General features: G+C 41.0%; 1 protein-coding gene across 1 annotated transcript in view; it reads right to left on the bottom strand.

Moving 5' to 3' along the window:
- The window catches only part of IPO5 (importin 5), a 37,631-nt gene extending 20,475 nt beyond the window's left edge, over positions 1–17,156 (bottom strand). Inside the window, exons 1-9 of the mRNA XM_079549349.1 lie at positions 17,046–17,156; positions 13,575–13,655; positions 8,031–8,223; positions 7,476–7,578; positions 7,135–7,231; positions 6,046–6,150; positions 3,018–3,140; positions 2,809–2,929; positions 156–243 (exon numbers count right to left, since the gene is read on the bottom strand). Coding sequence (XP_079405475.1) covers positions 156–243; positions 2,809–2,929; positions 3,018–3,140; positions 6,046–6,150; positions 7,135–7,231; positions 7,476–7,578; positions 8,031–8,223; positions 13,575–13,655; positions 17,046–17,141 — 1,007 coding nt within the window. The 5' untranslated portion in view covers positions 17,142–17,156. The remainder of the gene's footprint in view (positions 1–155; positions 244–2,808; positions 2,930–3,017; positions 3,141–6,045; positions 6,151–7,134; positions 7,232–7,475; positions 7,579–8,030; positions 8,224–13,574; positions 13,656–17,045) is intronic.
- Positions 17,157–17,427: the final 271 nt, after the last annotated feature.

Here is a 17,427-nt window from a genome sequence, read left to right as displayed (position 1 = left end):
CTCTTCAGTGGCTGCTCATGACTGAGAAAACAACTTAAAGAGTTGACTGAGTAAAGAGAAAGTAACGCATTGCAGTCATTTGCATCCTGCATTCACAAGCTACCGTTAGCTGTGCAATCTTGACAGCATATTGAAACAACTAGTTGCACAATTACCTGTCAAAATCATCATCTTCAAGCTCATCTGCATTTGCCCAATCTTCATCTTCTTCCAAGTCAACCATCATTGCTAACATCTGAGGAACTGAAATGATAAGTTTTAAACTCAAGTTGTTTAATTAAAATAAGATTCTCAAAGAACAGGTGTAAATTGTAAGTTCCCCTTTAGAAATCATGGAAGAAGAGGCCTTTTTCTTCAAACAGCCGATAGCCAAGTCTGTCTGTCAAACTGTATCAGCAAAAAAAATTCAGAACAGATTTTCAGAACATTAAAATCCAGAAGAATGAAGAAAAGCTGAGAGTTTTTCATATCAAAAAATCATACTGCCTGTGCTGCTGCTAAGATTCACTGCCTGATTGGGTATACTGCAACTGATGAATTTCATAATACTTCTACTACTGTTAGCTACAAGAAAGGCACAGTCCTAAGCAAGCTCACCTCACTGCACAGCTGGATAGATGAGAAACTCCTGCCAGACTGACTGACAACAGATGAAAATATCAGTATCATGTAACAAGTACAAAAAAGATCAAATCACGGATTGATTTGCTTGATGTGGCTATGCATCTTCAGCCAGACATATAAAGGTAGCTTAATGGATGTTAACAACTCTCTAGTGTGACACACAGGTGTCAGAATTCCCTATATACTGACTAGTCACTGAAAATAATTCCTTCAAGAAAAATCTATTAGAGCCCAGAAGCATTTCAGACACACACTCATAAGCACATGTGAAAATGATCGACTGACATAACTCAGAAAGGTGGAAGTCAATCTGCCACCAATGCTATAAAGTCCCAACAACACACATCAATCTTAATCACTGCTAACAAGCAGGGCTGAGAACATACCAGCATCACAAGTTGTTTGGCTGTTATTGCATCTAAAAGCCTGTAAACATTTGTTCATCGAATATGAATTACAGAGAATTTTTTTTTAACCTTAGAGTTGTGCAGTAAAATCTGTTGTCCCAAAAGGCCCTCAAAATTTAACTGCTGCCAATGTATTGGTTATTTGTTTATAATGAAGACAACTGAGCTTTACTTACTGCTGAAGCATGCCAGGACTTGGCACTAAGGAAAAACTACCACCAAAGCTAGGCTGCATCTTAAATTTCTAGGCAATAAGCAAATAAAAAAACCCCTCTTATCTTGAAGACAGAGCTCAAAGCGGAAATGTGAACCCAAGTGAATTCCTGAGCAGAAAACAGTTAACAGGACACCACTTGCTCCTAAATCAGGGTCACATTCTGCAAACCCAAAATAAGGTGACAGTATTACCTAAGATCAGATTCTAACTGTGAAAAATGAAGAGATTCAGCAGCTTTTTAGTTGAATGAAAACAGGAAGTCCTTTAAACTAAAACACAAAACCAAGACAAAAGTAATCCATCTTTGTCACCTTTTTATTATTCTCTGAACATAACTGCTTTATGAGCTCTGCAAAAGGATTTTCTTTTTAATCTTAGTGACTCATTAAGAGTGATTTTACAGCAGGTTGCAAACCAAAGGCATTTCATTTCCATGTGGTGCCCTATCCTAAGAAAGTATCTTAATATAAACGTTTCCTTCCAAAGCAGCAATTACCTCTCCAATACAAAAGTAAAGCAATTCTAAAGGAATATGACTTCTCTGCTATGCTGCCTGACTAACTAAGAAGCTTATAATGATTTGGGGACATTCAGCAAGTTTCAAGTTAATATTCTCAGCAAGCTACAGGATGGAGTGAACACAAAATGATTTTTAAAACATTTAAAATATGACAGTTTCCATTCTTTAGAAAACTATTCTATAAGTATACAAAATACCTAGTCAATAGTTTCAATAATGCCAGATGCAGCTATAACGTTTTCCAGAAGTTTCGTGATTGCTTTAGACATTCATACATCCACAACTTTCCCAAGCTTATGACTAAAAAGAAGTGCAAGTGCAGAAAAAAAATCCTTCCAAAGAACAGCCACTCTGCTGTGTCAGTGTCCTCATCTGCTCGCAAGAAGGGTTTAAAAGGCAGAGAAATACCAGTGTCTGCTCGTTTAAAAGCACTGCTGCTTGGACTGTCCAAAAGGGTTATTTTTAGTATCTCAAATAACCCATGATTAAAAAAGCACCCTTCCAAGAGAATTTACCATTTGCAAGTTCAATAGACTAATTAGTCCAAGCGTTTACATGAGCATCTGATTTTTAAATTCACAGCTTTAAGTCAACACTGAAGCTCAACATGCATGCCGAATTCCTTCAGCATGCAATTGCCAGCACCACAGAGTATCTGGCCTACATACCAAACTCCAAACGTAGGACTTCAGAACTGAATGCATCAACATTATTATTTTTTTTTTTTAACATTACAAATTCCCAAAGCCAGCAGAACAGCATGAAAGCTGTATTTTCCTTGGAAACACCTAATGAGAGTCCACTGTAATTTTATACAAATTTCTGGTGGCTGCATAAGCAGAGATTCATTTATGAAGAGTCATAATAAAAAAGCATTTTCTCCATAAGAAATTCAACTCTGTCACTTCAAGTTACCAACAACAGCAAAAAAAAGAAAAAGAGGTTAGATACATTTTTGCTACTTGAACATCTGCAAAGTCAGTTTAATAACGTAAAAGAAGACAAGTTATTTCAACAGAGAAAATGAACAAAATACTTACTGGCTTGTGCAACAATGTTTGTATGCCTCCTCAGCATAGCAGCAGCAGTTTCTGACAAGGTCACAATTACTTCAAGAGCCAATTGACGTTGCATGTTACTGAGATTGGTGTCTGCACACAACTACAATTCAAAAGAATAGAGCCAACAGTTAGAGCAGATGCTTCAAAGGAACAAAAATACCAGTTAAAATAAAAGTTCCCAGCTTTACCCTCAGACTTAGTTGCAATGTAGGTTCTAAGTGTGGTCGCAAATACTTCGGAACAGAATCTGCAATTTCTACGAGGGACTTCAGGACAGAGTCATCATTTTGATAGCAGGAATCATTTACAGCCTGTAAGGGATAAAAAGAAAATTATTAAATGACAAGTGAACAGCATATCACAGGGAGTACAAAGAATCATAGAGTTGCAGAATCCCCAATGTTGGAAAAGACCTCCAAAATCATATAATCCAGCCATCTGCCTATCACCAACGTTGCCCACTAAACCATGTCCCTCAGTGCAACATCTAAACATTCCTTGAACATTTCCAGAGTCAGTGACTCTACCATCTCCCTGGGCAGCCCATTTCAGCACTTGACTGCTCTCTCAGAGAAGCATTTCCTAATATCCAACCTGAACCTCCCCTGGTGCAACTTGAGGCCTCTTGTTCTATTCCTAGGACCCCCACCTCACCACAACCTCCTGTCAGGTAGTTATAGAGAGCAATAAGGTCTCCTCCAGACTGAACAACCCCAGCTCCCTCAGCCTCTCCTCATAAGACTTGTGCTCCAGACCCCTCACAGCTTTGCTGCCCTTCTCTGGAAAGGCTCCAGTGCCTCAGTGGTCTTTTCTGTACTGAAGGGCCCAAAACTGAACACAGTTCTCGAGGTGCAGCATCACCAGGGCTGACTACAGAGGGATTCACACCTCCCTGTTCCTGCCGGCAACACCATTTCTGATACAAGCCAGGATGCCATTGGCCTTCTTGAGCCAGGAGTGTGTCCAGATGGCCAGTGCAGAAATCACATACAGGGTCCAAAACCTACAAGCCTTCTGTAAGTTATGGAGCATACTATTATTTTTTTATCAGATTAAAACTTAAAAAGTATCAAGGAGACAAGTCTGATGCCAACATGAAAAAGAACCCCATGCTTTGACATTTACAACTTCAAGAAGGCATTTTAAATACAGAAAACCTCAACTCTTCCCCAAAAGAAGGAAAAAGCCAGCCTAACTCCTTTTTTCACTGTCACATGAGAATAGCTTTGAATAGCTTAAACTTACAAACACCCACAATTCCAAGTTTGAGTAACTTTTTTTTTTTCCCCCCACTCAATTCTGCAGAGTCACTGAGTTGAAGCAGAACTTTCAGCTTTCCATCACAGGACGCAGGAAAGGAGAAAAAGAAATCAAGTTCTTTTTAAAAGTATCTTTCCTATTCTGTAGCCACACTCTGAAGTTTAAAACTTACTGAAGTTATCAAACTGGTTAGTTAAAAGTATCAGAGCATCACACAGTTGATGGTGTTCACAATTTCTATGAGTAGGACACAAAAAAAACCCCAAAACTTCCAAAGAACAGATAGTTTTCATATACACCTCAAGGGCTTCTGAAAGGAATTTTCATTAATCAAGTACCTGATGTTTTTTCTAGTGTAGCAGCATTTTTTAGAGTGAATAGCTAGTTGTTTTTTTTTTTTTTTTTTTTTTTTTATGTACTTCAATCCAGAATCCAATGCCTTTGATAAAGCCACTGAAGTAGTCCACAATTTCGTTTTCAATGTCAAAGCAGCATTTTTCAACATCAAAACAGTTATGAAAAAATCTCTTTGTGTCTTCCTTTCTTGCAGCTATCACTCATTCTCTGATTCTGAATAGGCACAGTGCAGTACTTTCTGGAAGTCTCTTTAGAACTCCAGATTCTACAATCATTGTAACACTAACAGAGAATGAGACAAAACCAGGATTCTGAACTTGCATAACAAGGTCAAAACACACGTTGGGTCCAAAAACGTAGAGGCAGTTATTAGTAGTATAAAACAGCAGCAATTAGACTCAACTGAAGTTCCAGTCACTTTTTACCACCGCTGCAAGTTCAACCTCTTCGATACAACAGTCCACAATTATTTCTGAAAGTTTTTAGCTTCCAATATAACTGCCACAGAAATTTGACTGAAAGAACTGAATTGCTAAGTCAGATTTTTAATTGTATGCAATTTAAAATCACAGTACTACTTCAACAACAACAACAAGCATCCAACTGTCTCCAAAGGTCACTCACTGCTATTCTAACACATCCCATCTCCTATTTATAAACTGGGATTTTCACACCCATCTTGTGTTACCGCAGCCAAAGAATCAAGTCCTCCTCACAATAAGGTATTTTAAAACACAGCCTGTGTAGCATAGCCCTGCGATCCGCAGTTGCAAAATAGTTGAAAACTCCAGCCAGTTGCTGCAGTGCAATAGTTAACATGCACTTTTCAAAGCTAAAATAGCTTTCGGAGTTCTATCACGCAAAGTGGGGTATTAATCTGTAGCCTAAGAACAGCTTACTGTTTAATTGCTGAACATCAAGACAAATGGCACGCCTACCCCAATCCTGCCCAGCTCCCACTCGTGCAGTACTTAGTAGCCAAGGTCCTCTTAATTACAATTTGAGCAATACAGATGCCATTGGCAAAAATCAAACTCAACTGCCTCTCTCCTGAAATGGTCCTAATCAAGTCTCAGACATCGTATGAAGCATAGTAAATCATTCAGCTTGCAAATTCAATTTATCAAAGATCATTCTATCCAGACTGCTATTCTTACTTAGAGATCTTTGCTCAGAATAATTCTGTGCTTTCCTCTACACTGATGAGGTATGACATATCGCAGGTAAATGATTTTTTTTTAACTGTCTACTAAAAACCTCCAGATAGCTTATATTTAAAGCATATTTCAATGTCATAGTTAATTAACAAGTGGTACAATTTTCAGTTGAATACCTTTAAACTTATTTACCTACACAGCGTCCACTTACCAGCATTTAACCATTTTCCTTAAACCCTGTCAACTACCTTTACTTATAAAATCCCTTTTTGGGTTCCATCTTGCTGGTGACCAATGTCAGGTTAATTAACACATAAAACTAATTCAGGTCTCAGAAAAGATTTATACTCAACATCAGTTTGCAGGTCAACAATTTCTGCGTGGGTCCCATCAACACAGACACATTAACAGCACTTCATTGCTTACTTGTGTGGTTTCTTACCTGCAAGATTCCAGGTAGCAAGTCTGCAAAATGTTTCAGAAGGGGAATATTGTGCTCATTAGCAAGAACAAATGCAGCTGCAGCTCTAGCAGACAGAGTCTTGATCTAGAAGGCAGGATTAGAGAAATAAACATGAGGATCTGGTAACAAAGCACGTATATGTTTTCTTCTCACATTATGCCTACTGTAAGACTCTAAGCTAGATAATCATTTTCTTCTTACATTTTCCTAATAGACAAAGAAATCAGTTTTTAACATGGACTTTTGCATCTTGCTTTAAATTAAGGTAAAATAGTTAGATTCTCAGCACCTATGTCCTCAGAGATAGCAAAAAGTTTATCATATTATTCTTCTGAGTTGCATGTATTTCCCATTTTTTCACCTCAAAAAAGCTTTCATCCCCAGCTTCCTTTCCAACTTCAAAGTCTCATTATTCAAAAAGTGTGATTTAAATTCGTAAAATATGCTTCTGTGAAAAGGCATGATTTGTGGTACTTTTAAAAATGTTATTCAGTTGACTTTCAAAGGTCAGAAAAAGTAACCCACAGAGGAACAGAAAACTGAGCCCATATATCACAGCAGGGTTTCCTACACTTGCCCAGCATTTTCCTGAACAAGAGAAACACTTTCAAAGTACAGTTCTCTGAACAAATCAATAAATCTGAACCCTTCCAGAAAAGCAAGGCTTTCTACATGCCCATAGAGCAAACCATGCATGACCAGTACAGAATGTATTTATTCTGCTAAACATGAGGGCCAGAAAGTGAGCTTAACAATGACTTTCTGATCACTCATACTGCTGATTAAAACCCCTGGCTCTGCGTTTAGTCACTACAAATAGGTTTCTCCAAACATAACTGCTAGGCAAGAGTTTTGGCCAATGCAGTGATACGAGCCTGTGAGCCCACCTTAGGACCATGAGAACATTTGACCCTGTTGTTTTATGTAGGCATAGTTAAAACCTGCTCCAGATGTACACTGACTTCAGGTAACACAATTCTCTTAATGTTTGGAATCCTAATGTTTGGAAACCACTACAATAAACCTGGATATTGGAGGGAGAAAAACAATCGAAAACAGCAGTCTTACTGAAGGATGCTCCTGATCTTGCATACACTGAACCAGCATCCTTTTAATAACCTCCAAATAGTGTTGCTGCTGATTTCCAAAAATCCCAGGAAAATTCCTGCAAAGAGAAGATCAGAACATTAATGCAACTTCACACACTTCAACTGTAACTGCTACCTTAAACTTACCTATCGTTTCAGATACAGATTGCAACCATACACATATTGGGGTTTATTGAACTCTTAGAACAAAATAAATGCAACTTATGTTCACTTGTTAATTAAGTAGTGACAGTGTTTACTCTATTTTTACATATATGACTCGCATCATCTGTGAAAATGTGGCAAAGCCTGAAAGCTTACCAGAAAATATGCAGAGCAGCTTCACGAAGTCCAACGTTTTGAGAACTGACAGAATCAAATAAGAATTTTAGAACTTCCGGCCACTGGTTGTTTCCATCTTCATCTAGATAAAACACAACAGGGATTTTAGGATAAGCAAACAAAAAGTGGTTCTCTCTCAATTATGCAGGGCAAACAGTTGTCAGTACTGAAGTTCAGAACAGCTGATGTGAGGAAGCACACAAATCACAGTGTAAGATACAGCTAAAATGGTAGATCTAAAGGCACAAAGTGATCTCTATTTACTGCTATAACTCTACTCAAGAGCAACAGCTCAGCACAGCATTCACTAGAATTGAAATGTAATACCTTTTCTAAAACTTTACTCAATTTCACTCAAGCAATTTAACAAGCAGAACTAAGGAATCTTACTTTTGTCTGATCAAGAATAATGTAAGCAAATGTTACATCTTACTTGAAACTCTCAAATCAATTAATACATGATGTGCTATACAAGACAAGAGAAGAATAAAACCATCAACACCTTTTGCCACAATACTTGCTGAAATAAAATACCTATTAAGTTCCTGGCCAGCTCAGCAACGATGTCACAGATTTTTTTCCTCATACTGGACTGCGTTTCCAACTGAATAATCAACAGCAGTCCAGTTTTGATAGAGGTCTGATCATCAGGTGAAAGAGCGGGATAAACTTCTTCAAAAGCGGAAGACAAAAGACGTCGTAGAAGGACAGCTGCCATCTGTCTTGCCTGTTGGATGAGACAGCACATATGTTAAAGAGTTCTGATGCAAAACTCTAAGAGAGAAGAGAGAACCTCTTCCATGAGCAACTGTAGCGCTCCATAAACCAACTGATTTTTACAAACAATATCGAGACAGAACTAGTGAGCAAATCAACTACAACAACTAGAAATTTAGCACCTATCTTGTTTTGAGGGTCCCTATGCAATTTTTTTTCTGTATTTTGTAATATCTGCCTCTGAACTGCATTGAAAAAGAAAAGCCACGCTCTCATGATGAAAGATAACAGGTATAATGCTTTCTACTGTTTGGCTTTCACTGTATACACTTGTTTGGTAAACAAAATACCTCTCAAGCAACAGATGGCAATTACAATAACTGGTAAAATCATCGTTAGAGGTGTAATTCAGTCGATGCTCCTTTACTATCACAGCTATTACTCAAAGAAATAACACCTTCGAGGGTTTCATGATTAAGTTCTTCCTGGAGTTGAACTTCTGACATAAAGTTTTGTGACAAGACAAAAAACTTAGCCACATTACTGAAAGATGTTTGTAGAGCATCTTTTTGCTATTTGGCTCACTGTGATATTTACTATCCAAAAAGAGGTGTTTGAATTAAAGAGTTAAAGAGTTGATTTCATGTCTTTATCAGACAATCTGTAAGCCTTTTCTCAAGCAAGGTTTCACCCTAAATATTCAGGAACCTAGAGTAAGACTTCGACAAGCAAGCATGAACCCTGAACAAAAAGAAGCCAAAGCTTTCAGCCTCTCTCAGGCCTATAATGAACTGCTTCAATTTAAGTGTGAATTTGAGTATAGGAACCTCAAATAGTACATATTATAATTCTCTAGCTTCCTGTTTGCATACAGCAATTCCACAAGTGTGTCACTTACATATTTGTATTTATTTACAATTGTGAAAGAATTGGAAATGAGAAGCATAGCCAAGTATTTCTGAATGAATAGAACAAAATCTACTGAAAAGACGTGCAAAGCACTCTGAATAACAATACATTGTTCACTAACTACTAATTCTAGATGGACAAGCAGTAATTACAAACAATCCCCCAAATCTCTAAAGCATAACACATAGAACAAAATGTTGTGTGGAATCACAAAACGTAACACATTATTTTCAAATTCCAAATACAAACTTTGTATTCACCGAACTCGAATGCACTCTGTTTTTCCTAAGATATTCTTAGATTAACGTGTACTTGAATGGAAAACAATTTCACTAGTGACAGCCCTCGGAATTCCAAAGCATTCAATGAGCAGAACTAATAAAGTCAGATTCCTAGCAATACTGCTGAAAGATTTGCTATGGCATAAGCTGTACATGAGAAGCACCAACACTGCTGCAAAGTCTCCAATTTTAACACGGTGGGTACTGCTGTAATAAAGATGCTGTCATGCTGTGTTTTGCAGTCTGCAGACTCAATGTGTATTTGTTGCGGTCTAGCTCTCCTCTTCACAAAGAGTGCACACCAAATGCCTCTATATTTGCAGAAGGGAAGGACTAGAACAGGACCTTACTCTACTCCTCCACATCAGCACAGGCCAAAACCACCACACATGTAGGATTAGTAGATCTGCCTTATTAGATCTACTGAAGACAGTCAGTGAAGAGGGTCACAGTGTCTGCCTGTGTCGTAGCTCCCATAATAAGCCAAGGTCTTCAACAGACGTATGACAATACAAGAACTGAGTGAGTAAGGAAAAAGATTCTTTCATCACCACTTCCGTGAATCCCCCTTACAACCTACCCCCAAAATTTAATGGCACTACAGTATTAATAGTACCTTCCCTTTTCCCATTCCTAGAAAAACTGAGACTGTAAAAGATTACATTGCTACTCACTCATAGTGTGAACTTACACAGAAGCCTTGATTGAGGAGTAAATTCCCCAGGACTAAACAGGAGGGCAAAAACTCCAATTCAACACCTTCTCATACACTGCGTTATGTTTCTCCATATATTCTCTGACATCTGATGATGGCTGGACTTGCATTGCATTCACTCCTTCACTCAATCAATACTAAACAGGGAATACAGCTCATTTCCTTAAAACATATAGTCTAAGAGATCTTACTTCCCATCACTGAAGAATTTTAATTTGAAATACTGGAAGACAAATATAGATGTACTGCAAAGTTAAAGACAAGCACCAAGGCAGGCAGAACACAAAGATCTGCCCTGCAGGAATTAGCTCCTGGCCATTGTTACTAGTTTAGAAAAAAATAACCCAGGTTTCCTAAAGTAAAGCCAAACATCTCAAGGAATGTCAGAAGCAACTGACTTCTAGAAATAAATGGCAAATTTTCCTCAGCAAGCACCCATCTATATATGTAAACTACTCATGAATTTAATTATGATGTACAGGTTCAATCAGCAGCAGATCCAGTACTGTTCTCTGCTTTAAGGAAACAAGCATAAGGAAACAGGCATAAGAAGCAAACCAACGTGAAGAACAGGGCAGCACAAGAACTATGAAAAGATATTTGGGACACTGTGCCTTCACTGGCAAAGCATCTAGTTAATCACAGGCTTTTTGTAAGAAAAGGACTGACCATCTTGTGTTGCACTGCTGCAACACAGTCACTGCGTTTTTTGCTTCTTTTTGCTTTTGTTTTACTGTTGCTCTTAGTTCCTCAAAGAAGAAAACACGCATAGGTGAAAGCGATCAATACTTGGGATGAAATCCAAAATGGAACTTGCAGAACTTCATTCAAGGACCCAGGCCCACGTGGAATTCGAAGTGCACAGTGCCTAAGGTTCCCATACAACCCAAAGGGAGAACTGTGGTGCATCAGCAGTCTGCCGGCTGCCCGCCTTCCTCCGCAAATACTGAGGAGGAAGCTGCCCACAGCAGTTTTCAGATTAAGAAATGCAGTTTCTGTGTGACAATATGGAGAGGAAGAACATTCAGAAATATTAAGAGGGCTGTCAGTCAGCAGAAACTCAGTTTTGCACAATTTGTTCCCAAATTTCACAGTGCTTGAAAGTTCTCAGCTGTAAATTAGGACAAAAGCAAAAACTGTCTAGAGTTAACCAGTAAGAAAACAAACAAGAGAATATGCATTTCTGTTCCTCTCTCAGATTGACAGAGGACTCAGGGTTCCAGATATCAAGGACCCGTGGTTCAAGCCTCAATCATCGGGTAGAGAAGCATTCTCACTACTAAGTTGGGTACTCCAGTCCACTTCTAGGAACAGTGTTACTCTGCTACCAGGAAAGCATGATATAAGAACAGAGGGAAAAAATGACCATTTTGCCCAAGGGAGTTGTGAATGCCTATCCCTGGAGGCATTCAAGGCCAGGCTGGATTGACTTTGGGCAGCCTGGTCTGGTGGCTGGCAACCCTGCACGTAGCCGGGGGTTGAAACTACATGATCATTGTGGTCCTTTTCAACTCAGGCCATTCTATGATTCTATGATTTCCACAATTTAGGCAATTATTCAGAATGAGAAAAGCTATTGTACAGATAGCTCTTAAAAGATATTTCTAGTCTGCCTTAACGTTTTTTTTCCATGTCAAATACAAGCTGTCCTTAAAGCAGGATCTAAATCCCTGTTTCACCATCTAAATGCTAGAAGTGACCAGGTTACCAGCAGGATCCCCCTCAACTGCTGCACAAATAGTCCTATAAATCTTGCAGTCTCTACAACGGAGCAGCCCAGCTATAGCAGAGAGGATGGAGAACTCTTCTTTGGCCTTGTTTTCAGGAGGTAGGGAAAAGCAATGCAGAGAGAGACTTCAGGATGGACACGGATCTGAACACAGCTTCCCTTTAGCTGGCAGGACTTTAAGTCTTCTTCCAGCAGCCAGTGTACATTGGTGCTGGCATGCCTACACAACGCCTGCTTAAGTTAAGAGCAAACATTTAAACCTTTCTTTGGTTTATCCAGTTATTCTACAATTGCTAATCTCTGTCACTTTCGGTAAAAGTTACCTCTACAGGTAGAAAGAAGATACTTAACACTTATGCAAGTTGGAATCCAAGTCATTGGCAAGATTCTGAATAAGTTTTAGACTCTGGACTATTTGATCAGCTGACATAAAAGGAGTAAAAAAAAAAAAAAAAAAATCAGTAACAATACAGATTACATATTTATTTACACAAGCATGACTTCATAATTGTCAACTCAGACTGTTATCATAAGAGTTCAATAAAAAAAAAAAAAAAAGCAGCATGTGCTCACAGCTATGGCTTCCAGGGCACAGTATCACCTTTAGAAGAAAAAGGAGCAGCAGTGGATCTTATTTTCCATGCAAATTTAAATACAGGACAGATCACTCTACTACTTTGTCATCAGAAACATCTCAGAGCAGCAGGATGGAAAACTAGTCAGCTTTTCTGCAACCAGTTGCTAGTATAATACTGAAGGGCTGTCAGATGAATATGGCTTTGTGTGTAGATAAGCATCAGTATTAGTAAGCTGATACCCTCTGTGCATCAAAAAGCACAAATACAGTCTACCTTGAAACTGATGGCTATCTACCAGAAACAATCATTATCCAGAAAGGAACAGTGCTGGTACAGTCTCCTTACAATATCATTCAGAAATTCTACATGGTACATCCTTCTGCTGCCCAGTAAAACTCTACACATGAAGAAAAAGTAGTCCAAGATTTTTAATTTATTTTTAAGTTTGCAATATCTTCAAAGCTTAGCGGTGCTTCGCTCTGTTTACCTACTTTCACCACAAGAACTACCTGATTGTAGCAGCATGTGAGCCTTCACATAATTAAGGAATAATCAGAAGCCACAGTTAGTATATTACTATCAAAAAAACCTACAACTATGTTAGTGCTTGCACTGCCAACCATTCGTTCTCTAGCACTGCTGGATGACTTGATGAGTATATCCTCTCCAGATAAGGCAAAATACAGAAGTCATCTGAATAAAACATACAAAAATCAGCTACCTTATCTCACCCCATTCTAATTTAAGAAGCACAAGACTTTTCAGACCATACGTAAGCAAAGTTTATCACATTTAGGCACAGAACCTGAAAAAGGAAAGTGTTTCTCAATTGTAACTCAAAGGAACATCACAGTAACACTCAGGTATTTGTTACATGCTTAACTCACTTAAACAAAATACAAAACCAGAAAACAACGGAGGTCTGAGCAGTCAGTGAAAGACTACTCTTTAAACTAAGTATCCCACATGAAGTCTGAGCTAGTGAACTCTGGTTAAAAGTGTGCAGTAAATTAAGCTGATTCAATTAATGCCAAACTTCATTTGGCATTAATTTATTACTTCATTTATCCCCAAATGACTGTAATTGATGTCTTCCCTCCTCTTCCAAGTTCCTTTGGAGAACTGCAGAACTCAAAGATTGAGACATACCTCCTCAGCAGCAGCAGTATTCCTGATTGCTTGTAGGAGGAAGGTGATCTTGGACTGACCCGGAATATTCTCATACGTCTCCTGCATGAAAAAGGATGCAGCTTATTGTAAGTAATTACTAGAAAACATGTGTTAAGCATTAATAACTGTGAGCTGATTTACTTTCTCAAACAACTGTTTGGATACTGAAGTCAGGCTAATAGACCTATAACTTAGTTAAAAAAAAAAAAAAAAAAAAAGAAAAAAAAAAAAAAGAAAAAAGAAATTCTCAAGTAAAGCTTTCTGGTCCAGTTTAAAACTGTAATGAAGGGTTAATGACCTAAGAAGGCCTGCCATTACTGGCCACTTGAAAGATGAGTTAAGAAGCAATTGAAGGGGAACACATTCTCCCAGCAACTCACCCTAGCTTTTATCATATCAAAGGATTAAGAACCTCAGAAGCACAGAACTGAGCTAGGAACAAGAATAACCACTGACCAAACTGCAGTCTATGCATTTGGTTCAGTTCTTTTTCTGAACTTTTTTTTTTGCCTTCACAGTGTCATGTGGCAGTGACTTACACAACTCAGCTACAACAAGTTGAATAAGCACTTTTGGTTTTAAAACTCCTACCTGAATTTCACATTGTCCACTTCTAAAGCATACTTTCTTACATACCTTTCTCAAAGCACAATTTGCCAGGAAATGAGACCACAAAGCCTTCCCTCATCAGGAAAAAACCCCTTAATAAAAGGTGAAGCTTAGTAAGTTCAGTTACATTGCCTTACACACTCCAGTGATGCACTTTTGTACCCATCATAGCTTTCTTAGATAGTTACTAAGTGCTCCAGTGAGTGCAATAACAAAACTTTTGCTACCAGAAACATTGTATACATCAGCATTTTAGAAGTGTAAATTCTAGTTTCTAATATAACAAATACTGAGCGTGCTACTTTTCATGGATGTGATATTTAAGGTAAATACCCCCCTGCTCTCTAAACAATCACTACTCCAGCCTGAACTCAGTGCACAAGCCTTCTATACAAGTCATGGTTCATTTCATTCAGTTCCACGCCTGCCTGCTTCCCCACATTCACCATTGCACCGGTTCTTACCAACACTCCAGTAAGTTTGCAGCACCTCAGTACTACCCCTGCTGCTTTCAGTGAAGTAGCTTGTAACGTTTCATATCAGACATCATCTGCCTCCACTTTCTGCACCAGTTTCCTAGCAGGCCTCATTCACAGAGCCCGCTCGCACATCATGCTAGATGCCAGTATATGCTTGCAATCAATGAGATGAATCCCTTATGAATGCCTGCATTTAATCTCATCATTTCATGGAGACTGCAAAATTAAATGAGGTTTAGGGTCAAGACAAAGTCTTTGCAGGTTAACCATTTCCACCAACGTGTATGTTTACATTGCACTGCTGTTTATAAACAATTTAACAAGAAATACTTCAACAAGAAGGCTTTGTAAGTAAAAGACCTGCCTGGATCTGAAGCCACAGCTCCACAGACACCTGAATCCCTGCTCGCACCCATTCTGATAAACATGATGGTCTCTCTGGAGTTACTTGAACTTGCTAGGAATGGCAGCAACCCACCTAGCAGCCAACTGGGATCACTCTGCCAGTTCAGCAAAGTGATTTCAGAGAATGCCCTTCAGAGCATAAGAGTAAGGTAGGTAAGAGCAGCCCACAGCAGAACTTGCTCCACGTGCTGGTAGATACAGGACAGCTAGCACACACACAAATGGATATACATAAGTATTCAACTAATAGTTCAGATTAGATTTTCCTCCCAGCTCTGATTTTTACAGCTTTCCCTGTGCTCTGGCCCACTAAACAGGGAATGACACATCTCCACCTCTGAGTCCAATCTTCCACATATTGCAGCCTTCACCTAAAACAAACAGCCCAAGCACGCATCCTTCAATTGCCCACCCATCCACTTCTCATCTTGTTGCTTTCCAGTGGGCACAAATGCCAGCTGTTCTATTTACCTCCAATTATTTGACTCCCTGTACAATCTGATACTGCTTTCCAATAGCACAGTGTAGCAAACTGTATGATGCAGGTGGTTAACATAAAAGATTGAGTCCTATATGATTTTTGCAAGTAGATATTCTAATTTGGATGCAATACTCTCCTTTCTCCTTTTGTTGACTTCTTAGCAGGCATGAATTGAAATCATAGAATCCTTAGAGTTGGAAGGGACCTCTGAGGGCCATCCAGTCCAATTCCCTTGCAATGAGCAGGGACACCACAGCTAGATCAGGTTGCCCATGGCCTGATCCACTGGCACTTCTTTAGGGACATGGTTAGTGGGCATGGTGGTGATGGGTTGATGGTTGACCTAAATGGTCTTTTCCAGGCTTAATGATTCTACAATTCTGGGCTGTATGGAGCAGTCAAGCAGGAGCAGACTGCTCAGGGCTCCTGTGCCATCTTACCCTTCTTGGGGGCTTTCAGGACCCAAATGGGCAGAGCCCTCTGTCTGGGTGGATCTACCAAATTCCAGAGTGGTTCCAAGCGAGTTCTTGGTCAAAAACACTAGTGATAGAAGTCAACACTTTAGCCTCATTTTTCAAGAGTAGTTGTTATCTCACAGGCCTCACAGCACAGCTTTCCAAAGAACTTGCTTCAGTTTACCTAACGTCTCACATGCTAGCATAGTTCAGAAAGTCGTGAGAGATGCTGTGTTACACACAGAGTCAAAACAACACACACACGCAAAAAAAGGGAAAATTGAAAATCCAGGTGCTGCTGCGGAGTGCCCTCTGTTCCACCCCCATACTCAGAGACGAGGGAACACCACTTGCTGCTTCTCGTCGGCAGCAATCGATATTGAAGCTCGGCTTCTCCTCCGCCCCACACGCCGTGGGTCGGGCAGGGCGGACATCAGCCATCAGCCCTCCCTTTGTCACAGCTCGGGCCCCCCTGATCGCCCCGTGTCGGGCGCATCGATTCGATCCGGCGGGCGCGATTCTCCGCCGCGTTCCACAATGGAGAGCCTTAAGCGTGACACACGCGCACACACACACAGAATTAACGTGGCTTAGCACCACAAAGCATCCCGGCCGGAATCGCGCGTCGGAAAACTTTCTGCTGATAGCAGAAAACGTCGCTCGGGGTGAAATATTTCCCCGCTGACGGAACGCTGGGGTTTTTACCCGAGTTAACCCCACAAGCTCTCGGCTCGACGAGCCGGAGGTCCCGCTCCCCGCCGGGCGGGGTGCGTTGGCGGCTGCTTGGCGGCGAGCAGGGAAGCCCGGGAGCCGCCGGGCGGAGGAACGAAGCCCGGCCGCGGCCTTCCAGCGCGCCGGCCCTATCGCCGCCACCCCCCGGGCCGCGAGGCCGCCGGCAGCCGTGCCGCCGCTCACACGTGGGGCACGGCCGGCCCCGCCGCCTCCCTGCCCCCTCCCGGCTCCCCCCGGGGAGCTGACAGCCGGCGCGGCGCCCGGCGGCGGGGTGGGGCGGCGCCGTTACCTCGGCCTGCTTGCGGACCGCATTGTCCGGGCTGAGCAGGTTGCCCAGCAGGAGGTAGAACTGCTGCTGCTCCTGCTCCGCCGCCGTCGCCGCCATTGCTGCGAAAGGGAAAGAGAGGGAGGCCGGGCGGGCGGGGACAGGGAGGCGGGCGGGGAGGGGCGGGGGAAGCCGGCCGCGCTGCCAGCCCAGCCGGGGAGGGGGGGAGAGGAGGAGGAGCAGCCGGCACACTTTCTCCCTCCGGGGCCGGTCGTACTCTCCTGCGCTCCCATTGGCTGGAACGCGCGGGGCTTCGCCTCCCATTGGCTTACTCTTCTGTGACGTCCTAGCCGTGACTCGAGCGGCGGGGGAAGAGCGTCCGGACGACGTCCCAAAACGGGGGGGG

Source organism: Tetrao urogallus (genome assembly GCF_951394365.1).
Source record: "Tetrao urogallus genome assembly, chromosome: 1".
Lineage (NCBI taxonomy): Eukaryota > Metazoa > Chordata > Aves > Galliformes > Phasianidae > Tetrao > Tetrao urogallus.
Note: the sequence above shows the minus strand (reverse complement) of the source record. Positions and strands in the feature narration are given on the sequence as shown.